Source organism: Talaromyces amestolkiae (assembly GCF_001896365.1).
Source record: "Talaromyces amestolkiae strain CIB chromosome Unknown scaffold22.1, whole genome shotgun sequence".
In the NCBI taxonomy this organism is placed as follows: Eukaryota; Fungi; Ascomycota; class Eurotiomycetes; order Eurotiales; family Trichocomaceae; genus Talaromyces; species Talaromyces amestolkiae.
In genome coordinates this window covers 409,354-434,286 of record NW_024468058.1, presented here as the reverse complement: position 1 = coordinate 434,286, position 24,933 = coordinate 409,354, and the positions used below count along the sequence as shown (strand labels likewise).

The 24,933-nt window shown below is 48.2% G+C and overlaps 8 protein-coding genes across 8 annotated transcripts; 6 read left to right on the top strand and 2 right to left on the bottom strand.

Moving 5' to 3' along the window:
* Window positions 1-121: 121 nt before the first annotated feature.
* Window positions 122-1,155, top strand: BHQ10_009112 (uncharacterized protein; the record flags this gene model as incomplete). The annotated part of the gene is made up of 2 exons (XM_040881993.1): window positions 122-336; window positions 402-1,155. 2 exons carry the CDS (start codon window positions 122-124, stop codon window positions 1,153-1,155), a joined length of 969 nt encoding a protein of 322 aa, XP_040737614.1.
* Window positions 1,156-1,360: 205 nt separating this feature from the next.
* BHQ10_009111 (uncharacterized protein) lies at window positions 1,361-3,890 on the bottom strand (the record flags this gene model as incomplete). The annotated part of the gene is made up of 4 exons (XM_040881992.1): window positions 1,361-2,310; window positions 2,372-2,648; window positions 2,698-3,535; window positions 3,589-3,890. 4 exons carry the CDS (start codon window positions 3,888-3,890, stop codon window positions 1,361-1,363), a joined length of 2,367 nt encoding a protein of 788 aa, XP_040737613.1.
* Window positions 3,891-4,382: 492 nt separating this feature from the next.
* Window positions 4,383-5,810, top strand: BHQ10_009110 (uncharacterized protein; the record flags this gene model as incomplete). Its single annotated transcript, XM_040881991.1, has 4 exons — window positions 4,383-4,395; window positions 4,455-4,540; window positions 4,724-5,233; window positions 5,289-5,810. The coding sequence occupies 4 exons, from the start codon at window positions 4,383-4,385 to the stop codon at window positions 5,808-5,810; spliced, it is 1,131 nt and encodes a 376-aa protein (XP_040737612.1).
* A 1,943-nt stretch (window positions 5,811-7,753) lies between these two features.
* BHQ10_009109 (uncharacterized protein) lies at window positions 7,754-8,951 on the top strand (the record flags this gene model as incomplete). The annotated part of the gene is made up of 6 exons (XM_040881989.1): window positions 7,754-7,835; window positions 7,945-7,970; window positions 8,156-8,178; window positions 8,340-8,470; window positions 8,553-8,611; window positions 8,661-8,951. 6 exons carry the CDS (start codon window positions 7,754-7,756, stop codon window positions 8,949-8,951), a joined length of 612 nt encoding a protein of 203 aa, XP_040737611.1.
* A 2,169-nt stretch (window positions 8,952-11,120) lies between these two features.
* On the top strand, window positions 11,121-13,864 carry BHQ10_009108 (uncharacterized protein; the record flags this gene model as incomplete). The annotated part of the gene is made up of 3 exons (XM_040881988.1): window positions 11,121-12,307; window positions 12,355-13,312; window positions 13,367-13,864. 3 exons carry the CDS (start codon window positions 11,121-11,123, stop codon window positions 13,862-13,864), a joined length of 2,643 nt encoding a protein of 880 aa, XP_040737610.1.
* Window positions 13,865-14,896: 1,032 nt separating this feature from the next.
* Window positions 14,897-16,258, top strand: BHQ10_009107 (uncharacterized protein; the record flags this gene model as incomplete). The annotated part of the gene is made up of 1 exon (XM_040881987.1): window positions 14,897-16,258. The coding sequence occupies one exon, from the start codon at window positions 14,897-14,899 to the stop codon at window positions 16,256-16,258; it is 1,362 nt and encodes a 453-aa protein (XP_040737609.1).
* Window positions 16,259-16,403: 145 nt separating this feature from the next.
* On the bottom strand, window positions 16,404-23,082 carry BHQ10_009106 (uncharacterized protein; the record flags this gene model as incomplete). The annotated part of the gene is made up of 6 exons (XM_040881986.1): window positions 16,404-17,079; window positions 17,150-17,439; window positions 17,489-17,597; window positions 18,903-19,608; window positions 19,665-19,972; window positions 20,027-23,082. The coding sequence occupies 6 exons, from the start codon at window positions 23,080-23,082 to the stop codon at window positions 16,404-16,406; spliced, it is 5,145 nt and encodes a 1,714-aa protein (XP_040737608.1).
* Window positions 23,083-23,675: 593 nt separating this feature from the next.
* Window positions 23,676-24,874, top strand: BHQ10_009105 (uncharacterized protein; the record flags this gene model as incomplete). The annotated part of the gene is made up of 2 exons (XM_040881985.1): window positions 23,676-24,024; window positions 24,081-24,874. The coding sequence occupies 2 exons, from the start codon at window positions 23,676-23,678 to the stop codon at window positions 24,872-24,874; spliced, it is 1,143 nt and encodes a 380-aa protein (XP_040737607.1).
* Between the last annotated feature and the right edge of the window lie 59 nt (window positions 24,875-24,933).

Genomic DNA, 24,933 nt, shown 5'->3' with positions numbered 1-24,933 from the left:
CGTCATTGACCATGAAGATTCCAGAGAGAAAAAACCTCACTTGAAAACAAAACCTGTAAAATCCCACTCTCTAGTGCCAACCCAACGACATCTAACAGGCAGACAAGTATACACCCCAATCATGGCAACCAACTTCAGCGAGAGGTTCAGCATGGATGCTAAAGTTGGAGGCGAATTAGAAACAGAATTCATGGGCACCACGCAATACAATTTTTGCAACCTCATAGAGGAGCACTACAATGCGACTCGACACGATATGACGGGCGTCTTTGAGGCATATCGTTTCGACAGAAATACCAACGAAGGTACTCACTGCGTGCTCATGATCTGCGAACAGTACGCTGTCCTCTCCTTTCATGGATTGATCTCATTGACTAATATGTTACGTTACAAATACCAAGATTGAATCCAGGTCTCTTAGACGACAACAAGAAAAATAGCCAACTTATTGTGGAAGACACCACACAGCAAACTTCTTGCTCAACGCGCTACTGGGAAAACAGACTTATATTCGACTCCTGCTTCAACCCCAACGATAACGGCAGTTTCATCGAGAACTTCACCCAAATCCAAAAGTTCACTGAAAACGAAACCGCCTGTCACAACAGCTTCCCTGGTGGTTATCTCGACCTATTCGCAGCCGCCATGCCATCCGAACTGAAAATTATTGGTGATATGCCAGGCTTTCTTAGAGAAGAGGATTTGTTAGCAATCAAGCTTCAGCTCTACAAACTGCCAGCATCAAGGCGGGACTTCGTTGTGTCTTCCTCCTTCTTGTCTTGCTCTGCCTCCTCGGACCTCTACAGTAGCGAGTTTCTCTACCGAATGGCCACAATCTGGTACGACCGCGATTCGAAACAGATCTGGGTCCCCGAAGACACACTCACAAACTGGTATGCACGAAAATCTGCATCCGACCAGCAGAAACAACAGAGAAAACGCGCCAGTGACCCTCAAAAGCAGTTCGAAGAATTCTGGCTGAGGCTCGTCAAGAGTTGGGAGTATTGCTGTCGAAGATGGGGATATGCGCCTGATGTTCAGAAAGTGTTGTCTTCTTCTACTCAATTGTGTTTCAGGGATCGTGAGGATTCGACTGCCTCTCCCTCTTCTACTGACAAAGGCTGGACTATGATTGAAGATGGTAAGTGCTTCTAGCTAGATTCGTGGCGTTCTATTGGTGCTTAGGTATCCCTAGTTAGCCAGGGCAGTCTTATTTGCTAAGAGGAAAAACAAGACTAGATAGCTTCAACCAAGAAAGATTTTTTACTTCTAATTTTGTGTAAGACAGAAAAAGTCAGGTCTATTGTTATTCGTATACCTATATATAAACGAGTCAAAACGGGTATAATAGTAGTTCTCATCATGCCGGCATTTGCGATTGCAAAAAATCAAACACTCCCATGGGGAAATACTCCTCTTCGAATCCCCACATATCCGTCATCATGGGATCGAGGGATCCTTCAGATAGACCGATTTGTGATTTTGCGGACAGATCTGCTGTAGATGAAGGTGGCAAGGCGTTGTGATTATGGTTGTGATTGTGGCTATTGTGGTTGTTGTTATTATGGTTGGTATTGTTATGGTTGTTATTGTTGTTGTGGTTCGGAGTATTGGTATTATTGCTACCACGCTCAGAAGACAAGGGTGCAACGCCAAGCATCGCAGGAGGATGATTCAGGATTGTGGCGCGGCCACCAAAAGTTTGTGGATTTGTGAGGGATACTGTACTGAAAAGTGATGGTGTGTCGTGAAGCCAACTCGGTGGTTGTGGTCGGTGTGGTTGTCTGCCCTGTGTTGTGTTTCTTTGCTCCCATTCTCGGAATCCTTCCAGCATTTTTCCGAGACCTCGAGCAATGTGATGGCTTACATGGCGTTCGCTCGCCTTCTCGCTAGCAGATAGCATAATCTTGACGATCTTCTCAATGACTTCAAGTACATAGGGGATATCAATATCAAGACCAGCAGCTGCAAGCGAGTTTCGTTGACTGCCTGGACCAATGATACAGTTAGGGTGCACCTTGACTGCAATCTTGAGTAAGAATACAGCCGCAAAAGTAATCATGCTGTGCAAGAACAGCTGAGTTCCCACTAGACTTTCCTGGACTTCAGGCACGTCCAAGACAACAGTGAGAGTTGCAATGGCTGATTTAATGGCGACCTCGGCATGTTTCTTGCGGGCCGCTGAAAGTGGTCGAAACGAAGTTCCGCAGTGATAGGTTCTCAGAGCCGTAGAATTCAGGGTAAGACGAGAGAAGTTGTAGTTGAGATTCACGGCCTTCCAGGGATAGTCTCCTACGTAAGGATTTCCAGCTTCAGAAGTCAGTATGTAAGGTAGACTCATTGGAAGAGCCATGGGAAAACAAGGACTTACTTATTCGTGGCCTCCAGAGTCTTCTCCAATTCTCAAGATCTTTATCGAAGTCTTCTATTCGCGGGAGCTCATGCTCCATGACTTCGACATCGACATCAGGTCCGAATGCATGATAGATACGAGTCAGTATGATGAACAAGGCAACTTGGCTATGAACGCGTATGTCACGCTGGCCGACTGATGGGTGGTTCATGAAAACTTCGTGATTGGTGATGCACGTATCCTCGTGGATGATAGGTGGTCTACCATACGCAATAGAGAAATGATGTTCCAGGATCTATCAAAACATGAGTAGGATGTCCGTCCTGAGGTTTGTATATACGTACGTAAAGAATGTACCACAACTGGGTTTGCTCACGATGCTCTGGTGAGCCTTGGATGGCTTTTCTATAACACTGGTGAAGATTTCGTTCAGTAGCAATGCGAACTGCATATCCTGAAAGTTTCCAGCTGACATCGGATAGCCAGAACGCGCCTATACATAGAGCCCGCAAGTCATCAAGGCTATGGTGCCGATTTAACATTGAATCCGAAGCCAGTCTTGCAAATTCTGCATAGCATGTATCGAATACTCGCTCCTTTTTGGGTATATGGAGAGCCGTTACCGCCAAGACAGCCGAAGTAAGTAATGTAGAGGATTGGCGAACAGACAGCAGATTTGCATGATCCATCACCATGCCATCCCACAAATAATGATTTAGACGCCCATCAAAGTAAGCGAAGAGTTCCTCTGCCTCTGCAAGATCCACGACTCCTCGAGATATGAAATCCGCAGCCACCATGCGGTCCGGTGCGTATTGGCGCGTAGGTGAATTACCTCGGGAGTGGCTTAGTTGTGTGACTTCGAAAAGACTGCCCATTGGAGCTGTCACTAGTGTTGCTTGGCCCGGGTCCTCTCTCTCTGGAGAATAATGCGATTGTTCTCTATGTGTGCGGTATCCGGAGCTCGGGCGGCGTGAATGATTTGTTCCATTGTTCTGCCTCGGGCCTGCGGTTTCTTCCATGCGAGGCGTGACTTCGACCGATGCAGTGGATAGTTTGCGGTTGCGCTCATTAAACCGAGTCTGAGGCGGCGAAGGACCACCACCTTGATAATATGATAGTTCCGGCAGTTGAGCCTTTTTCAATAAATCGGACATGGCTAATTCGATCATCGTCTTCCATCTAAACACGAGCTGTTAGACTTCTGCCATTCACGCATTAAGACAACAACTCACTCCGCTTCATCATCTAATAATGTCTGAAGGCTCTTGTTCACCACACATTGTAGACCCATTCGTTGGCACCTCTGGCAAATTTGGTCGCCGATCTTCATATCGCAGCGCACTTTGTGTCGCTTACATTCAGTGCATGCCCTAATCTTGCGTGAGATCTTGGGTATATGGCGGGAATTGCTTCGTGTATCCTCGTCTGCGATCTGGGACATATTACCTCCTCCACCTCCCCCGGTGACAGTGGCCGCCGGAGAGGAGGAAGAGTACTCGCCATTGGCCTCAAACTGGATGCGACTCCGCTTCATCGTCGGAGTAAAGTAGTTCACCGGACAAGAGACATAATGACGAGAGTTGGAGACGACGAGCAATGGCCGTAGGACGTAGCGGCGGTGTGGTGCGATGATTGTGGTGAGTGCTCAATAGTAGCAGCTGCTATAGCTGCAGGTCGGCAGAGAGACCGGGGGATCAGAGTCGTGAGCGGGGAATCTGTCGAGGCTCGGGGATAGGCCGGTCTGCCAAGCCACAACAAAGGCCAGCATTTACACGTGATTCGGGCAATAAGGCATTAAGGCACTAAGGCATAAATCAGTAAACCACGCTAATCCCAACGAGGGTTAATGGTCTGGCGCGCCCGTTGACCTCATCGGCGCGTCTGTCCGCGTCTCCAACTTTGTGTGCCATCTGTATTATTTCACCTTCCATCCTACAACTTCTGCGTTTCGTCTCAGAGCAATACTGTGTTCTATCCGGCATTTCTACCAGCGCATGAAAATTCAGATCACTTGAAATCCCTCACAATGGGTATCAAACGTTAGTGAAGCTTTCCCAATACACTACAGTCCGCCAAAGCTAACGAACGGTCCGATCAGACCTCTACCAGGTCATCTCTGAAAACGCCCCAGATGCCGTCAAGACGGGCGAAATCAAAAACCATTTCGGCCGCAAGGTCGCCATTGTACGTACAAACTATATAGACAGAGTTTGAAGCACGAATTACTCAGAGCTAACTTGTTGCAGGATGCGTAATTATTCCCCATTATCCCATCCACTTACCGTCGTCACGAATTGATTTGTTATGATCTACAGATCCATGAGCATATACAGCTTTTTAATTGCCGTCCGTTCAGACGGTCAACAGCTCATGAGCGAAGCGGGCGAAACCACCTCACATCTCATGGGCATGTTCTACCGTACCCTACGAATTGTCGACAACGGTATCAAACCGCTCTATGTCTTTGACGGTGCCCCTCCAAAGTTGAAAGGCGGCGAACTCGCAAAGCGATCGGCGCGCAAGCGGGAAGCCCACGAAGCTCACGAAGAGGCTAAGGAGACCGGTACTGCAGAGGACATGGAGAAGTTCTCGCGAAGAACAGTTCGGGTTACACGAGAGCACAATGAAGAGTGCAAGAAGCTCTTGAAGCTGATGGGTGTTCCATATATCGATGCCCCGACGGAAGCTGAGGCGCAATGTGCGGTTTTGGCGCGTGCTGGCAAGGTGTATGCAGCTGCGTCGGAAGATATGGATACCCTTTGCTTTGAGGCGCCAATTTTACTACGTCACTTGACATTCAGCGAGCAGCGAAAGGAGCCCATTCAGGAGATTCATCTTAACAAGGCTCTTGAAGGTCTTGGCATGGACAGGGCGCAGGTGAGCAACCTAAGCAATCCTAAAGATTGAATCCAGCTAACGTACAAACTACTAGTTCATCGATCTCTGCATTCTTCTGGGCTGCGATTACCTAGAACCCGTCCCCAAGGTCGGCCCAAATACCGCATTGAAGCTCATTCGCGAACATGGATCGCTCGAAAAGGTTATTGAAGCAATTGAAAGCGACCCCAAGAAGAAATACGTCATTCCTGACGACTGGCCGTACAAAGAGGCACGTGAACTTTTCTTCAATCCCGACGTGAGGAAGGCCGATGATCCACAATGCGATTTCAAATGGGAGAGCCCTGATGTCGAGGGTCTAGTTAAGTTTCTAGTCACCGACAAAGGATTCAGTGAGGACCGAGTTCGCAACGGCGCTGCACGATTGGCAAAGAATCTTAAGTCAGCTCAACAGTCTCGGCTTGAGGGATTTTTCAAGCCGGTCGCCAAGACTGATGCAGAAAAGGTGAGCTTGAAGCGCAAACACGACGAGAAAATTGAGGAGCAAAAGAAGCGGAAGAAGGAAGAGGCCAAGGCTAAGAAGGAAGCCAAAGCGCGCCCGCGTGGCGCTGTATGAGCCCAGATTCGGGAGATTATATATCTGGCTCTTGGGTTTAGATTTTCTATTCATGGAAGCATAAAATCCAAAGTCCTCGACACAATACACAGTGCATACAGCAAGGCGTTACAGGCGTTCGGGTGGCGGGACATTTGCGTGGTACATATGGACATACGTCAACCCCATATTTCCCTTCCCCCCAGTCAAATGAGTTTTGATTCAATGACAACTACTTTTCTTGTCGTTTGAGGCTTGAATAAACTTATTCAAAACTTCCATACCAAAAAGCAGCTGTTCAAACTCGCAAATACGCGCAGGATCAGAGAAAATAGTGGTCGCATTGCCAACAAACTCGGCTACATTCATATCGTGATCTTGACTGTAAACAAACGAAAATGAATATAAATTTGATTCGACCATATTCTAGCAGCTATAAGCTACATTTCTACATGCTTTTAACTCCGGTAATCATTGCTGCAGCCCGAGGTTGTTGGAAAACACTCGATGCAAGGGCCCGGGTTCATCGTGCGCTATGCATGATGTGAAGAATGAGCTTGATTTTCGCTGATTTTGATGCATTGCGACGCATCTGATATTTAAATTCTCGTAGATAGAGTAACCCATAAATTTCCAGCCATAGTAAAGTGTCTGTAATTGAAAATCTCATCTGCAGTGGAAAAGATCAGGAAAAATGCCAAACAACCACATTGTCACCATGTTCATAGTAGTAAAGTTTGAAGACGAAGAGAAAAGAAAGAGGGAACGTTCCTCGCAGCGGACGCTAACAGACGCTAACAGACGCTAAACATACTAACCCGATATGGAAAAAGTTGCCCGATGCGGAAAGTGTCGAGCCAAGCATTCCCTGCATGTGACCTGGGCTGAATCACCTGCGATCTGGAACCCTACTTTGGTCTGTCTTCTAGTATCTGGACAGCCACGTCAACTGCCTGGGTGCTTTATGGTGTGTCTGAGTCGACTCAGTGAGCTGTTTGAAACTTGTGTTTCTTGAGATTTGGATATGGTGGTTGTATATTAACTATAACAGCGCAATCTAATCTTCTTTTTTCTTCGAAGAGTAACAATAGAACAAAGAAAGAAAAGGATTGTGGCAAGCTCCCCAGTGATTCCAGAGTCTCTGGGTCTGGCAGTGCACCTCGTGACCCCATGATAGATATACCCAAGTACTGCTGACCTCTACAATCTGACCAGAATCAAGAAGTCGTACAATTTTTATTCATCGGTAGAGTCATCTATTCATCTAATCATCGATTCTATCTTACGCATTTACCCTAGTTATCGTCAACAGATGATAAGCGATCGATTCTGGTCTGCATCCGGACGATGTGACAACAATTAACCACCTGTGTTATGACTTGTAGGCGTTCATGACTTGTTGCGCTGTTAGTTACTTTTGGAAATACTGAAAAAATTCAAATCTTCTAGTTCTGAATAATATGAACAAAAAGTAGAAAAAAAGCTCAACTATGATGTAGTGAAACCATACGTGCCATGAACACGACGCGTCCAAGGTTAGGTATTCTGGATGGACCAACTTCAGACACAAGAATCCAGAACCAGAACAGACACACACGCCAACACACAAAAGACACTAAAGCAGGTGTCCACTTTTCCCAGATTTCAGGAGTAAAAGCCAATGAGAAAAATGTGCAAGGCAGAAGAAGCGTTGCATGAAAACTAAAGTCAAAAAAAGAACGTAGATTGCATGGTGGGGGGGGGGGGGGGACGGGCGAGGGAAAAAAGCTAAGGTTGATCTTGTGTCAACACGGGTTACCTTATAAATTGCCCTTGCCCCGCGGCTTCCTCTACCCTTTCCTCGCCCTTCCCTCTTTCGCATTTTGCTCCTTTTCACTTCCAACTCTACACTTCTTACGAAACTCTTCATTCTCAGACAAACATTTTATCGACTTCTCGATCCATTAACCATACAAACATTTACAATGCCTCCCAAGAAAGCTTCCACCGGCGCTGCTGCCACCCCTGCCTCCAAGAAGGCCGCTGCCAGCCATTCCTCCTATCGCGGTATGTTTTTCTTCTCATATATTTCCTGATCCTTTCCCACCACCACGTCGCGTCAAATCGATTGTGGTGTCTTTTGGGTCGCGTATCAATGCTGATTCTTGCAATATAGATATGATCAAGGATGCTATCATTAACGTAAGTAATTCACTGTCGCGTTTTGGTTGGGTGGTCGAGTTGTTTTGGTGCTTCGGGTGGCACTGCGACCGTGAGGTTTCAGGCGCGACTACAAGCACCAACATTACCCGGCATGACAAGCAACTGAATTCGTTGTTTATTTTATTCAATGGCCTACATGACTGACATTGTTTTTTGGAATTCAGTTGAAAGATCGCAATGGTAGCAGGTACGTGTTTTTCGGGACTTTGGTCCTCCTCCCACCTCATCGCGTCCTCCCGGGCGCGTCCAAGTATAATGATCTATCGTCTTCTATGGCGCGTGATCATCAATACGATTCTTTACTGTCTATTTTTTTTTTATCTCATACAAACGCTAATTTGTCAACAGCCGTCAATCTATCAAGAAATATGTCCAGAACAACAACAAGATCACCGTCGTGTCGCAAGCTGCTTTCGACGCGCAATTCAACAAGGCCATCAAGGCTGGTGTTGAGAAGGGAGAGTTCAGTCAACCCAAGGGTTAGTCTTTGTACTCCAGCGATCGTGTTGCTACATTGTCATCGCCATCGCCTCCATCGTCATCATAACTAACACGTCTCAGGACCCTCTGGCCCCGTGAAGCTCGCCAAGAAGGAGGCTGCTCCCAAACCTGTTGCTAAGGTATGTTCTTATCCTATCTAGATGATGACCATCTACTAATCGACAATAGAAGCCTGCTGCCGCCGCCAAGCCTGCTGCTCCCAAGAAGACCGCCACTAAGAAGACTGCTGCTGCTGCTAAGCCCGCAAAGAAGGCTACCACCACCAAGAAGGTTGCTGCTAAGCCCAAGGCAAACACTGCCAAGCCTCGCAAGACCTCTACAGCTGCTCCTGCTATCGTCGACGTGCCTAAGGTTGAGACCAAGACCAAGTCCGGCCGCGTGACAAAAACAGCAGCCAAGCCCGCGGCGAAGAAGGCCGCTCCCAAGAAGAAGGCCACTCCCAAGAAGGCTGCCGCATAATCTAACCAATATGTTCATTGATTTGCCATGATTATGCTTTTATCCCTTTCCTATGTGACGACTTGATTTCCTTTCCGGTTTTGACGCGTCGCGACGCGCGTTTTGGGTCGGTTTATCTCAAGAGGAGATGCATCGAGAGGACGAAAAGAGGTTACCCCTCTGCTTTGTCGGTTTTTCTATACTCTATTTTACTACCTCTCTGTGCTTTTGTGTGTTTTAATTGTTTCGGTAACTGGGCTGGCGTCTGATAAGCTTGGTTGGGTGTTCTTCATGTTTGCTTCTGTATTGTGTTTGATTGTTTACGGGGGTATTACCAATTAGTTGTGTATTCGATTATATTTTTATTGTCTTATCTTGACTGATGGAGATATGGAATTGACGGTCTTGGTTCTTTCACGCTCTTTTATAGTTTCTTTTGTATGTCGATACGTCCGTCGTCAAGTAGTATGAAACGCGATAATATGCGATCTCGATTACGATGGGAGGGAGTACTGTTACTTGCAATTATCTTAGACTGTAACTGTTTACAGATGTCATTCTTTTCAATGTTGTGTAGAAATGTAGATGTTATGTATAGTGGTGATGATCTCCAGGTGTCGCATCACCCGGTGTCAAATTGAAACATTGAACCTTGCGCCGCGCGACTTTGTTTACGCAATACCCAAATAAATGGTATTTCCCATTCGAGATAATGTCGCTTCTTACATGTTGTTCTGGATTTTACATGTTTGATTTAATCATCACTTGAACTGGGTGTAGATGTCTAGAAGGCTGTGAAGTTCTACCCAGGTACACGGTTGCGAATATATATTTCAAGATGTCGACATCTTTGGATATATGCAACTACAATTTATCCCACCACATTGCTCATTCTTAGCCTAGAATACGTGGCCTTAGAGCCTACAGGTCCGGCTTTGACTCCAAGACATCTTATTCTCAATCTGTCAATAAATAGCAAGCCTATACATAAACCCTCTTACCTCTACAGGGCTATGGAGTACAAAGTCGTCACATTTATAGCGCCAAACCCACCAATGAAGTTGCATTACTTACGGAATACGATAGTGGGGCTAGTACACACAACGGGATTAGTGTGTACGGTTTAGAAAAGTATGATTGGTTTAGAGCGCCCAGATGAGGCCGTTTAATTGTCACTGATTCAGTGGACATAAATAGATACACAAATACGACACAAATACAGGTAAATGTGCATAAATAATGTATAAAACATACCCAAAAATACACCAGAGTACATTTTTGGTGCGTGCTCTGTTAGGTAGGTAGATGTTGAGAGACCTTAACATAGTCGAGAACCCCTTTATATTGTACCCATACCCAACGGCGTAAGAGTGTTCCGGACAGACGAAGGAAATTAGATGAGGGCTCAGCCACGATGCCAAGTTGACCACACCAGCCCCCTTCTTGCTAGAAGAGTACTAGCAGCGGAAACATCCTGGCTTATCGCCGCCGGTGGTTCACTGGGCGACTCCTGCCTCTTTTCCTGTTGAGTTGTTATGCGGATTTGTAAGGCAACGTTCCATCTACCTGTCATCCTTCGTCGCACTTACTCTTCTCAATTCGCTTCACTCCAATTCGCTTCTCTGATCGTCCGAGTATTCTTTCCTTCTCGATTCCCTCGTGTTTTACTGTCTTGCGGTCAAGTCGTTCTCTTCCTGTGCAGCCGCCGGCCAGTCAGAATTCAGCACGCCAGCAGCGATCGGCCATCTGCGTCATATTCGTCCGGTCTGAATGCCGTGCAACTGTATCCAAGCCTGATTGAGTTGCAACGACAACATCCCCCTTCGATACCGCTGATACCTCCTGACTCATCATTATATTTCGTCTTTCGATAAACAATTCATAGCGATGCTCGTTGATTTCAAATTGCCATAATAATAATATCATTGTCTGCGCTACGGCGGGCTGGAAGTCTATTTTACTCCTGAACGGCAGACTACGGAGCGCCCAAGGGAAAAAATAGCTGATTCGTGTGGCACCAACAACACTGCCTCTGCTAAGTTTCTACTACCACCGTTCGACCCGAGAACCGTTCCACGCAGACCTCACGTCACAAACCGCCCTCTGCCCTATCCAGACACAGAAAAACATTTTATCCGACAAAGTTAGCTTCACGTCCGACAAAACATCCGTTCCGAGCAGCTGAGGATCATGCCCGCCATCGTGTCTGACGGCCCCTATCATCAACATCAACCTGCCAGTGCCAGTCCCTCGAACTCGTTCGATATCGCTTCTCGCAAATCCATCGAAAAGACCTCTGTGGGCAACACCTTTCTCTACACACCGGGGGCCAATGGCGATGTGGGCCGCCTGGAACCCCATAGTTTTCATCATCAGCAACAACCGGATCACAAGCAGTTTCTCACGAGTCTGAAGAATGGCAGTGTTCCGTCGTTGAACGGAGGGCGATCTAGCATCGGTTCATTTAGTCGTGACCGACCTTATTCCAGAACAGACAGCACGCCGTCGTTGAACAGCGTGTCCCTGCGGGAGGGCCGGGATTATCAGCAGTACGCGTACCAACAGCAGCAACCGCCATATAATCGTCGAGGATCAGCGATGGTTGATGGGAATGCACAGTTGGGGTCTGAGCTGGAGCTGCCGCCTCACGCTAATGGTAATTCATCGATTCGGTCACGATCACCGACTTCGAAGCCTGTCGTTCCCAATGGCGATACCCACCGATTATCGTCCAGCGACGATCGGGCTTCTTACATGGATCCTAACCAGTCTATAAGAAGTTATACACCAACTCCGCTGTCGACGTCGCTTCCGGACGACGCCAACCATCTTCCTCCTGAACCCGACCGCCTTGCGCCTCCGAACAAGCGCTCTCAGCATAGATATTCATCTCCACCCGCCCCGCTAAGCTACGACTCGCCTTCGTCGCCCTCCTCTCCCAGTCAGTACTCTCATAGACATACTCTTCAAGTGCCACGATCCACGTCCCGCAGGAGCCGTGAGCTTTCGCTCGACGAGGCCCGAACGTACAATGCCGGCCGCCCGGAACATCACCGCCGGGCTTCGCTGAACCTGGTTCGTCGAGCAACTCGAACAAGTGTACACGATATTCCGGCAGATGAAGCGTTGACAGACGACGATGCCGCCCGCTGGGCGGAAGCGATCAAACAGAAACGAGCCCGAAAGAAGCGTCGCGAGGAGGAAGACGACGACCGTGTTATTGTGGGTACCAAGGTTGATCAAAACCATCAGAACTGGGTGACGGCATACAATATGTTGACTGGCATCCGATTTGTGGTGTCGAGAATCAATGCCAAGATGGATCGTGAACTTACACCGGCCGACTTTAACGCGAAGCACAAGTTCTCATTCGATATGTATGTTTACCTGAATACCGATTAGAAGATACACGCTGACTGAATAGTACCGGCAACGAGTTGACGCCGTCCGCCAAATATGATTTCAAATTCAAGGACTACGCTCCCTGGGTCTTTCGGAGCTTGCGTGCCAAGTTCAAGTTGGATCCGGCGGATTATCTCATGTCCCTGACCAGTAAATATATATTGTCAGAGTTGGGCTCGCCGGGAAAGAGTGGCAGCTTCTTTTATTTCTCACGCGATTATAAATACATCATCAAGACGATCCACCACTCGGAACACAAACTGCTGCGCAAGATACTGCCGGATTACTACAAACATATCGAAAGCAACCCTAATACATTGATATCGCAGTTTTACGGATTGCATCGTGTCAAGATGGCATATGGTCGCAAGATTCACTTTGTCGTGATGAACAATCTGTTCCCGCCGCATCGCGATATCCACCAGACGTTTGATCTCAAGGGCTCGACTGTTGGGCGTGACTTGCGGGAGGAGAACCTCGAGAAGAATCCTCGCGCCACAATGAAGGATCTCAATTGGTTAAGACGTGGCCGTCATCTGGAGCAGGGCCCGATGAAGAAAGAAGTGTTTATGGCTCAGCTGCGACGCGATGTTCGATTACTCCAGAGACTGAAGATTATGGATTATTCGTTGTTGGTTGGTATACATGATCTTGGTCGTGGAAATGAGGAGAAACTCCGTGATAAGACGCTGCAGGTTTTTCAACCAGGAGGCGACCGAGACGACGACCCTAGTACCTTGTTGATGCGGACGCCGTCGAAATTAGAGAATGCCCGCAAAGCTCGGGAGTTGCGCCTGACGCTGAAACGAGAGCGCCCAGTACCTATACAGCAAACGGCAGCAAAGATGCCAGATGAAATACTGGATGAAAGGAAAAATATGGTGTTTTATTCCGATGATGGCGGTTTCCGGGCGACGCATGAGAATGGGCAGCCGGGCGAGGAGATTTATTATCTCGGTATCATTGATTGTTTGACATCGGTAAGTTCTGCTAATCTAAAAGAATGCTGATCTAAAATTGCTAATATGGAACAGTATGGCTTTGTCAAAAAAGCAGAACATTTCTGGAAAGGCCTGTCGAACAGTACAACACAAATATCTCCAATTCCTCCCGAGCCATACGGAGAACGTTTCATCAACTTCATGGAAGGCATCACGATGTCCAGAGAAGAGGCAGAGCGACTGGAACAGGCTCGCGCCAATGGACAGACGACCGAAGAAAAGGTCAAAAACACGGAAGGAATACGCCCTGAGTCGGTGGGAAGGACAATGGAAGCAGCCGAGGACATGACTCGAAACACAGGCCCCGAACCACATACGCGGACATTATCTACGATCCGGGATCCACAAGATGTGAATAGCATCAGCGGACCGAACACGTTACCGATTGTCGATGAGGCCGGCGAAGCTGCCAGTCAAAGGAGCGGACACACCCCTCGCAGGACTCGATCAGAGTTTTCCGACCGCATCATCGAAAAGGCTCGAGACGGGTCTCCGAACCCATTGCCGGAGAGCTCTGGCCTGAATAATTAGCTACGCTACGAAGATATCACCACGAACGAGTTTCTGTACAATTATTATCCATGATACGCCTTGTGCTTTGTTTCTGTTTCTGTCTCTGTTATGCATTGTTTTACTATTACTCGTCTGTCTGATTGAGCGGTCTCTTCATCTTCCACCTAACGTACTGGCAGTACACACAGTCTTTCTTTCCTTGAATATATTTCCTACTCTCTTTCTTCTGTCTCTTTCATAAAACATTTCCTTTCCTCTGTGCATTCAAGATTCCCACCCACAACTCATAATTCATCATAGGACTTGGCTTGACACGATCATGTCCGCCACTGGCTTTACAGTCATTTTCCCTTTTCCTTTCTTTTTCGTCTGTTGCTTGCGATTTCGATTCGAGTTTATTTTTTTATTCTTCTTTCTCCCTGAGGTTACAATTTTTTTTAGAATAGATGATTAAGAGTAGGTTAGACAAGAATAATTGTTCTACTCTGGTATTCTGCCTTATCATCCAAGTAGGCATGCGAGCGAAGTCCTCAAATGAAGAATTGCATTCCAACTCTTATTACGCGCATAAAAATGGGGAAGTCTAGGTTGTTGGTTCGATTTAGTCTGGACCCTCTTCTCATGGAACCAACATTAACCTATTTAAGTGTAAATGAATCAATCTAAGCTCAGCTGGGGCTGAAGGAGTTGATTCGTAATCTCAACAAGATGAACCACTGGATGGATAGGTATAAGAATAGTCGATCTCCGCGTTCTACTTGTAGCTGTTCAACCGGAAAACCCTATCATCCTTCCTGTACCTATACCTAGGTAGGTAGCAGCGAACCATGGCGATTATAATGGATGCTCTGTACTACGTCTCTATCCTGGCGCTATTAACCGCACTCGTACGTCAATCCCAGAGTTTCTCTCTGTCTGACTAGGTACTGACTTTGGGGGAAAAAAAAGTATATATCCATCTACGCCCTCAAGAACCTCTATCTCCACCCCCTCTCCGCCTACCCAGGCCCCATACTCTGGCGCGCCTTCCGCTTCCCCTTCCTACAGGCGATGATATCAGGTCACCTCCCCCACAAAATCAAGGACCTACACACTCAATACGGCGACATAGTCCGCGTGGCACCAGACGAATTGTCATTCCTTGACCCGACAGCATGGCGCGATATATACCCTAAAAATTTCCTCCGACCAGCAGTATACAAAGATCAGCCTCCGGGTAAAAACGCGGCGAATTTGATTGCGTGTTCGGAGACAGAGCATGCGCGGTTTCGGAAAGTGTTGGCTCCGGGATTTGCGGAGAGGTTTGTTGGAGAGGTGCAGGAGCCTGTGATACAAGGGTATATTGACAAACTTGTCGAGAAGCTCACGCTTCGCATGTCCGAAGGAGAGGACGGAGGCAGAGGCGGAAAGACGACGGTGGATGCAGTTGAATGGATTAATTATGTCGCGTTTGATATCATTGGAGATCTCACATGGGGATCCTCGTTTGGCTGTCTTGATGGGTTGAGATATCACCCCTGGATTCAGACGGTGAGTCATTTCAAGACTGCGATGGTTGTGGGGGCGATGAAGTTTTATCCGTTGCTCTACCAGGGGCTGATGGCGATTACGCCGCCGTCGGCGCTGAGGGAGGTTATGGAGATGTGGAAGGTGACGGAGGAGAAGGTTAGGGAACGGGTTAAGAAAGGGGGTGGGGAGAGAGCGGATTTCGTTTCTGTCATTCTTGCAGCAGCAGCAGAGAACGATAAGAAGGGGGTTGAGGAGGGTATGACTCAGGAAGAGATGGAGGTTAATGCCATGATGATCGTGGCTGCGGGCAGCGAGTCCATCACCACCATTCTGACCGGTGTGATCAATTATTTGCTACGCAATCCAGAGAAACTTGCCCTGCTCACGCGCGAGATTAGATCAACTTTCCGGTCTGAGCAGGATATTACGGGCACCGCGTTGAAGAATTGCGCATATCTTAATGCCGTGCTGAACGAGGGCATGAGACTCTGTCCCACAATCCCTGATTCCATGCGTCGTCTCGTTCCCCCCGGTGGAGCAATAGTCTGCACTCAACGTCTTCCAGCTGATACCGTAGTCTCAATCCCTCCCTGGGCAAGTTATCGCTCCTCTCGCAATTTTGCGCGTCCCGACGAATTCTTGCCTGAGCGCTGGCTATCGTCGCCAGATAAGGACGGTAGCAAAGACAGTAAAATCGCATTCAACCCGTTCTCGCTGGGTCCACATAATTGTCCAGGGCAGAATTTGGCGTGGCTGGAATTGAGACTGATTCTGGCAAGGTTGGTTTGGAGGTTTGATATGGCGATTCCGCCGGGTGTTGAGCTGCCGAGGTGGGAGGAGCAGGGGATTTGGTGGTTTTGGGAGAAGATGCCTACTCTTGTGTCGTTTAGTCAGTTTCGCTAGCTGTTTTTCCCCGTCTGGACGATGCCTGGACTGTGGAGTGGACGAAGTTTGATAATAGCCTCATTAGCGGTTAAGGTGATACATTATTGAATTCTGGCTCGGCATTTGTTCATATTCATTGCTCATGGGCACAGGTACGTACATTTCATCTACCGGCATACATCTCATGCCTCACCGTCGCCGCATTCGCATCTGTACCTGCCATCTCATACATGACCGGCGAACCCTCCATCTCAACTCGCGCTGGACTGCCCAGCATTTCACTGGGCGCACTCGTAGTATCTGCGCCATAATACGAGATTGAGGTCTCAGGCCCAGGTTCAGCTGATTGTGCGGCTTGGTAAGACGCAGAAAGTTGTTTTTTGGCTCTCCGCCTGTACCAGAACCATCCCAACGATGCTACGATGAGGATTGCCACGCACGGGATGACGACTGAAACAGCGATTGTTGTCGTTTTGTGATTACTGCTACTGCTGTTACTGCTGCCACCTGTGCTACTTGAATTCGTGGATAGTGAAGAAGATGGCAGTAATGAGGTCGACGACAGAGAAGTAGTAGACGCAAGATCAGTCGCTTGAAAATTCATCTGAATCATGGTTGCAAACATGGTAAATAACGTGACTGTGACTGTCGACGTAACTTCTGTCGAAAGAAGTGTGTCCGGGTACGTGAAGGTGACATTTGTTGGGAGGGTGAACTGTGTCGTTGACGACGCTGGAGCACCGTTTGTGCCGTTGATGCAGGTTATCAGGGGCTGCGTTGTGGACGCGATGACGTGCTGACACCACTGGCTGGAGAGTCTGTTGGTGCATTGATATCCTCTATTTTCACATTAGCTCAGTTAAGTTCACATTCGTCTCGATGTTCTATATTAATAGAAAGAAAACCTACGTTGGACAGCATCCCACCGCCGTCTCATCCGCAGTCGCCGAGTACACAAACCCAAAACTCTGAAGATTTGACAACGCAGACTGTATTCCATCAGCACCTGCTTGTACCGCACATGCCGTCGAATATCCAGCAGGGCACGCGATGCCCGGGGAGTAATAACCCCGATAATCATAGGTAGTGTAAAGGACGTCCGAAGGACCAACCAAACTCCCGAGTATGGTGGATTTCACCGGAGGAAGACAGCTGCTATCCTGACTGTAGGTGATATTTCCACCGACAGATGCGCATATCTGACCTATCGTAGGATAATAGATTTGACTACTGGTAGAAATCCAATACGCCTGACTGCATCGACTGGGCGTCGTGAAGGTTGTAGTCAATGGACCGAGAAGCGAGGTTTGCGTTGAGTCCGGAGTGATTATTCGTGTTGATGTGGAGGGCGCTGAGCCTGATATTGTGAATGTTTCGTAGACTGTTGTAGGCCCTGAATTGGATTTTGAGGTTGACGTTGTAGATGTGCGTGTAGCACTGGATGCGGAGGCCATTTTTCTCTTTGTTGCTGCTCCTCCGATTATTTTTTTCTCCTCGCTATCTATGTAGGCTGGAAAGTGCTCGTTCTTGTTCCTGTTTCCGAGAATATCAGGTTGTCTGGATCACGTCTATATCGGCAATAAAGGCAGGAATAGTGTACGATGCTGAATGCGCGTCTGTTGGTACGACGCGTGTTTGCAGTCAAATTTTCAACAAATGCAAGCAGGGGTCACCAAGTCTTAACAACCATGCCACTCCGAATGGCGCTAAATGCGTTCTTTGTTCAACGTGCATACCCTGGAATTGCCGAGTTACATACGGCGCAGCACCTGCGTACCCACAGTACTATCGTTTTTTAATTCCGGCTTTTTACCTGATTTCGATTAGGGCAGAAAGCTCGAAAACAAGATAAATCTAATGCTCATACGCCTACCTGGGGACTGGTCACTGAGCCGGTTTGCTTCCTTCAAGTAGCCAACATTTAGCCACCTTCCAATGACACCAATAATACATGCAGTATACCCGCCACTACTTATAAGAATCTAAGAAGAATTACCCTCAATATCCCTCTGCATATTTGTAAATGTAAAGACTAGAAAACTAGTACACTGGCACAAGTCAGGTAGACCCCTCCCGACCAGGAGGGTCTGCGGAGAGACGAGTATTTACTTTTTTGCAACATTGTTTTCTTCAGCCCCAATACTTATCATCCAAGCAGGGACGTGAGTTAAGTATTCAAAGGAAGTACTGCATTTAAACTCCTATGATATGTATGTAAATAAGTATGGGGAAATCTAGGGCGGAGACTGAGCTGTTCTTTGTAATGCTAGAGGTGCAAATTCAGAGCCAGTCGGATGTCGTACACTTAAGAATTTACTTTTGTACCTGCATTCTAACATTACAATCAGATATATTGATGAGAGCTACTTATACATCATTCTCCAAGGTCCATGGTCGTGTTGCGAGCGAAGAGAGACCTAGCCTCATACCTACGCTTTGACTTCACATTTATTGTGAAGCTGTCTTCGGAAACGGCATACTTTGCTGTTCCTGAGAAATAATTCTGCTCACATTTACCAGCCGAACCGAGAGCTCCGCAACCGCCTCCAATATTACTCTCTGTTAAAAAAGGTAAAAGATCAATATCATTGAAAATCCATCAAGAAGCAGAAGACTGGAGCTGAGAGTATACATACCTGCATTGCAGTCGGTGGTAACATACCACACCCGGAAGATGGCGTTCTCTTCATCATTGCACCTATCGGATTCGGTAGTGATGATATAGCTGTTGATCTCAGTGCCCGCATCGTAGCATTTCCCATTACTGTCCCAAGTGTAGCCGTCGATATAGTCTTCGCAGTTGGTGTCACTGAAGATCATAAGGCCGAATCCGGTTGGCGTCGGGATAGCGGTGGTCGACGTGGTAGAGGTCGTGCTGTGTGTTGAGATCGTGCTCACATCCCCAACACAGGCAGTGCTTGGTCCTCCCTCGTATTCAAGCACCAGATCTGACGAACAGGCCACAGTGTCTCCCGAAGAGTCGATAATGGTGATAGAATAGGGATTTGCAGTCGTAGTAGGCGTGGCCGTGGACTGGGCCGTAGCGGTGTTTGAGACAGCGGTTATCAGATAACTCATCTCAGCGCCGTACAGCGATTTTATCAAGCCAGCTTCTGAAGATTCCAGGGCTTCCAGCGCCGTCATTGCATCTGTGGTGGTAGGGAACGCATCGGCGATAACAAACGTGGCTCCAGCGACAGTGATAGTGCTTTCTTCGCTGGTGCTGCTAGAGGAAGAATCAGATTTGCTGCTGCTGCTGCTGTCGTCGCCTCCATCACCACTACCGCCACCACCGCCACCACCGCCGCTGATATCGATACCAAACCACGGGGGACATTCTGGACAACCAGGCAAACAGTATTCACCACCTACCGAATCCAATTAGCAAGACATCTCCAAACAAGATATAAGAAGAACAACATACACCCGCCCGAAGGCTTGCAATCCGATGTACACTGAGGACCTGAGTCCCCCTTCGACTTGGTTGCCTGGACAGATGTACTTCTCGTGTTTAGCACTGGATCAGTAGTCGAGTCTGTTGTCGTGGGGAATGGGTGCGGCGTGACAGTCGTAGTAGTGACAGGCATGACAGTGCCGTTGACCACAGAGGTAACGCCGCCAAAAATGTCCACCCATGCAGCGGTCGCGTAGGTCAGGTTGCCTGAGGACCAGGAAACGCTAGACACAGTACTAGTAGTACCGCCGCTCACAACCGTGGTGCCACCGATGGTTCTGTCATATTTTTTTCAGCGAAATGTCTTTCTACAGGGCTAGAGTGCTACTCACGGAGTCCAGGTCACCACAAATGGGGTCTGTTTAGCGGAACTGGTATGGATGAGGGTGCTCTGGTTGCTGGTGACAGTCTGAAACCACACGGGGATGCCATTGGTTACAAGGGGGGGAATAGTAAGTACCGTGGGCACGGAGTGAGAATTGTAAACTTCATATGACTTGACACTGCCGTCATACCAAGTCGTGGTACTCGTGGTAGTTGAACGGTAGTTTAGGTGCGTAGGCCAGGCGGGAAAAATGATGGTCGTATTCGACGCCAGAGGCATCGGCGGCCACATCATCGTACATCCAGGGACAGCAGTCACGGTGGGAGAAGCCTCAACCCAGACGGATGGGTCAATGTAGATCTCGCAGGTACTTGTAGTGTTGCTATCGCTGGTGCCGTTGAGGTCAGTCAGATCAATAGCCCACATAGCTGTTCCTAGGAAGTTCATGCCCTTGTACAGCCCAGTGCGCGAGGCTGCGATGTCGGAATCCATGTACGAAGCCCACTGTGTGTCGTTCCAGACTTGAATGTATGCGTTGGCCTCTGTATCAAGATAAGTGTAGGCGGAATTGTCCTCCGCAATGGAAAGCAGCTCGGCATTAGAAATATACCCTGCTGTCTGTGTGCAATTGCCTGGGACAGCACCAGAGTCAGGCCCAGTAAAGGTGCAATCAGGAGTGTAGCAACCCGCCTCAGTCATCTGGAATGAACGCGCGTAGTTGGCAAGTCCTATTACAACCTTATCCGATGAGACGCCGGCTTTTGTGATCATAGACATCGAACTTATCGTCTCCGTGAGGTTGACGTGAGAGCGAAGACAACCACCTGAAGGACAGCCAACATCAGTGTGAGTATTATTCCAATCCCATTGGCCATGTAGATCATATGTCATAAGCACAATATAATCAACAACTTTGCTAATAGCCTCGATTGGGATAGCCTTCATATACCAGAAAGACGACGGCGCTGTGGTTGAAAGAGACTTATCTGGCGTAGAAACAAGCATCTGCTGCGACAGCTCAAACAAAAAGAGGAAAAAGTTTTGAGCATCGCTATCTGTATCGGCCGGAATACCAGGGATGTCCGGCTCGCCAGGGTATTCCCAGTCCCAGTCAATGCCATCAAGATCCCATTGCTCAAGCAGATCAATTGTATTTGTAATCAATGTTTGCCGGTTGGCGCTGCTGGAGACGGCTTGACGGAAAATGTCGTATGAACTGGCGTCAGTTGAAAAGCTCCATCCCCCCACAGTGAGGATGCGTTTGACGTCAGTCAGGGCCAAAAAGTCTTCCCATTGGCTTCCAACACTAGATAGATTGTATGAGAAATCAGTATTGAGGGTGGCGAAGGACATGTGGATGTGCGTGTAAGCGGTGGTATCAATCTGAGTAATCCATGGTTTGAGGCAGGGACGCTGCACGTCGAAGCCCTCAAAATAGCCAACAGCGAAGTACTCGGTAGGCGTGTCGCTTTCAATGATCTGTGTCCCGCAGTTGGAGATACACCCGTTCGTTCCATTAGCTGCTGTGCCGGGCGCTCCTGTTGTTGAGTTACTGGGAGTACAAAAATCAGCCGTGATGCCGCACTGTCCCCAGATGTCACAACAGGCATTGAGTGGGCACTCATTCAAGGTGCTAAGATCAGAACCCTGAGGTGCGGTAGCTGTACCGTTTACCTGGGGCCCGCAAACAGCGTTAGAGATCACGGCTGGCATTACAGGATACCCAGTGCTGAGGCAGATATACTCATTAGCCAGAAGGTCGTCGCAACCCATCCAGCCCCAGGTGTTGTTATTGTAGCTGTCAATGTCTGCCACCGTGATACCATACTCTGCAGCTAGAGCAGAGCATGTGTCGTTTTTCTTGACCAGGTAGCTAGCACAGTAGCCATCTGCCTGCTCCTCTAGTGTGTTGACCTGCAGTGTGCCGGATGAACAGCAGACATATTGTCCCACTGTCCATGCCGTGTTCGTGTTATATTCAGCCAATTGAGTTGTGGTGATACCACACTCGCTAGCCAATGTTGTCGAGTTGTCGCCAGCCACGACCTGGATTGTCGTGCAAGTGCTTCGCTTCCCTAGAACCTCTCCGTGACTGCGAATTGACCAGCTAGCAGTGCTGTTTCTCCCAGTCGTAGCACTGGAGCTGGAGCTGTTGCTGTGGGTCTTGGGAAAGGAAAAAGTAACATTGGCCCCAGAGATCGACTGTGACAGCGAGGTGAGGCAGTCACTGCCACGCCACGTCTGCACGGCTTTCTGTACGGCGAGTAGATCAGAGCCCACCATGATGCCCATGGTGTATCGGGCAGTGCTATTGTTGGAGCACAGCTGTACAGCGAGGCTATCCGTCACTCCCTCGCTTTCAATTCGTTCAGTAACTGCATCCAGCAGAGGTGCCAGCATGTCCTGCTGACTGAGGGCAGAACCGATGTAGACGCCAACCGCGGTACTGCCCGAGTGGGCAAACGCGATGGTTTCCTTGCACGGGGACGAGGCCTGGTTTTCATAAGCTAGCAACTGGTTCAGTGCATCCAGAGCGCCTGAAGTAGTGGCTTCGCCGTATGTAGTCGTGTCCCAGGTCAACTCTAGAGCGGCAATTGTTGTTTCTGTGGTGGTTGCGTTGTAGCTAGGACAAGACGATGAAGAAGAGGAGGTGGAGGTGGAGGAGGAGGAGCTGTTACTGAGATCACTGGTACAGCTGCGGATGCTCACACGCCCATCAGACCCGTCAACGGCTGTATAGAGTGAAAAGTCCAGCAGGAGGGTCTCGTCACAGCGTCCCAACAAGCTTTCAATACTATGATAGGCGGGCCAGGCAGAGGGGTCTACGCCTAGGCTTCCACAGCTACCAGGACAGGGCTGATTAAGAAATTGCCATGGGCGAGATGGTGTGTATTTGCCAGCCATGACGGCATCCTTGAGGCTGGTCAAGTTGACCGGTGTGCTTTGGGACTGGGCTGCAGATGTGGTAGTAATTGGATTCAGACTCAGGTAATCCTGAAGAGCTTGGGAGGAGGCTCCTGCTCCATGGGCCATCCAGGGCAGGAAGACCAAGATGGGCCACATATTAAAAGCAGACAGAAGGAAAACCTATAAAGTAATCAAGAATAAACAAAGAAATGATAGGATAAAAGAGAGAAACATCCACTGAGCAGTGCAGGCGAAAAAAGAAAAAGAAAAGGTGGTGATCAAGTACTGAGAGGGGGGAGAGACGACGATGACAGACTTTATCAACGTCCTTTCCTCCGATTACAGTAGTACGTATTACGTCCTTCCGTTAAGAGCTGCGACTTTTAGGTAGTATTGGACCTGATGTTTTGAAATTGTTGGCGCCATCTTGTGAATCTTATACAGAACGGACTTGAGGTTGTTGGTTTTAATGTCCGTGCCAACAGTAGGGTTCCTGGACCTGCAGTAGTGCTACTACCAGTCCAACACATGTACTAGTAGTACTGTAGTATTACTACATGCCACATGATGTATGTTAAACTATAATGGTGTACGGAAATTATATTAATCTATCGGGAATATTACGGTCTGAAAAATGGAATACTAGACTCTGTCCTCGGGTTATTATACAGTTTTTTCTCTCCCATCTAATCCTCATTCCCATCCACATTTTTTTCTGCAATTTCATCCATACATACCTGATTGAGATAATGTTGTTTTTATACATATGGCTTTTGGCGGCGGTCTTCATGGCCAAGGGCATCGTCGCTGAAAGCACCACCGATTACTTCAGCCTGCTTGAGCGTGCCAATGATCAATGTGATGCCGACCACATTAATCATATGAATCAATATATCGACGATAGCATCACTCTGGCCAATTCTTTCATCTCTGCCATGGATGCTGCTCTAAAAGAGGACGACGGGGGTCAGGATGGTATCAATGGCATAGTAGCCCGACGTCTGTTTACCGTTTGGTTTGGCATAGAGTTCGGCGGTGCGCTCGGTGAAGATCCAGCACCGACGGCTGGAACCATGGCCATCTGGGAGGCGATGCAGAGTAATGTTAACATCCTCCTCTTGTCCATCGCACTATGCTTATTCTAAACCATCCAGCTGCGTTCGATGCCGTGCATAACGTGCTAGACACTGAAACCTTTGTCGGGCCGGGGCTCACGAACGATAAACCATTTTTGTCGTGCACTGGAGAATTTGCTCAGAAATACTCTTGGGGCGATCAAGCCTACAATACCGATGGGTATTTAATCCCAGGAAACTCCATTGCTGATTTCTGGGATGAGGATGATACCAAGGCCCCGTGGTGGATTGATGAGGTGTCAATGTATATTTTCAACACCGCGCAAGCAGAAGACAATATGTGCGACGAGTACGTAGATGGGAAGGGAAAGCTCATCCAAATGTATGCATACAGTATGCAAGGCGACGACGAAGGTGTAAGAAAAACGAACACGGGACAACTTATTTACACTGCAAACAAGAAACCCGGGTTGTTGATGTGTCCCGTAACGTTTGAACGAGACATCGATATACTCGACGATGTTGAATGGAAAGATCCTAGTGGCAAGACGCAGATCAGCCAGATGTATCCTCTGGGCTCGATCACGATGTTTCACGAGCTCTTCCACCTCAGCACTTATTGGTTGGAAACAACGAACGCGGACGGCGACCCCGAGTATAATACAAACCCGACTTACATTAGAGATGTCACCTACGATCCGTTCGAGTGCCTGCAGCTCGCTCAGGACAACGCCGCACAGACAGTCACGAATGCCCAGACATACGCTTTCTTCGCTTTCTCCTACTGGTACTTCGAGCAGAATTGGGGGGGCAATACGCCTGCTACTTTTTACCCTGGATATCTCGTTGTCTGGAATGATCTCTTTGGTTAGTGGCTGTGGATTAGTGTCTTTTTTAATGAGTGATTAGCTCGCGGTTAGTTGGTGGCTAG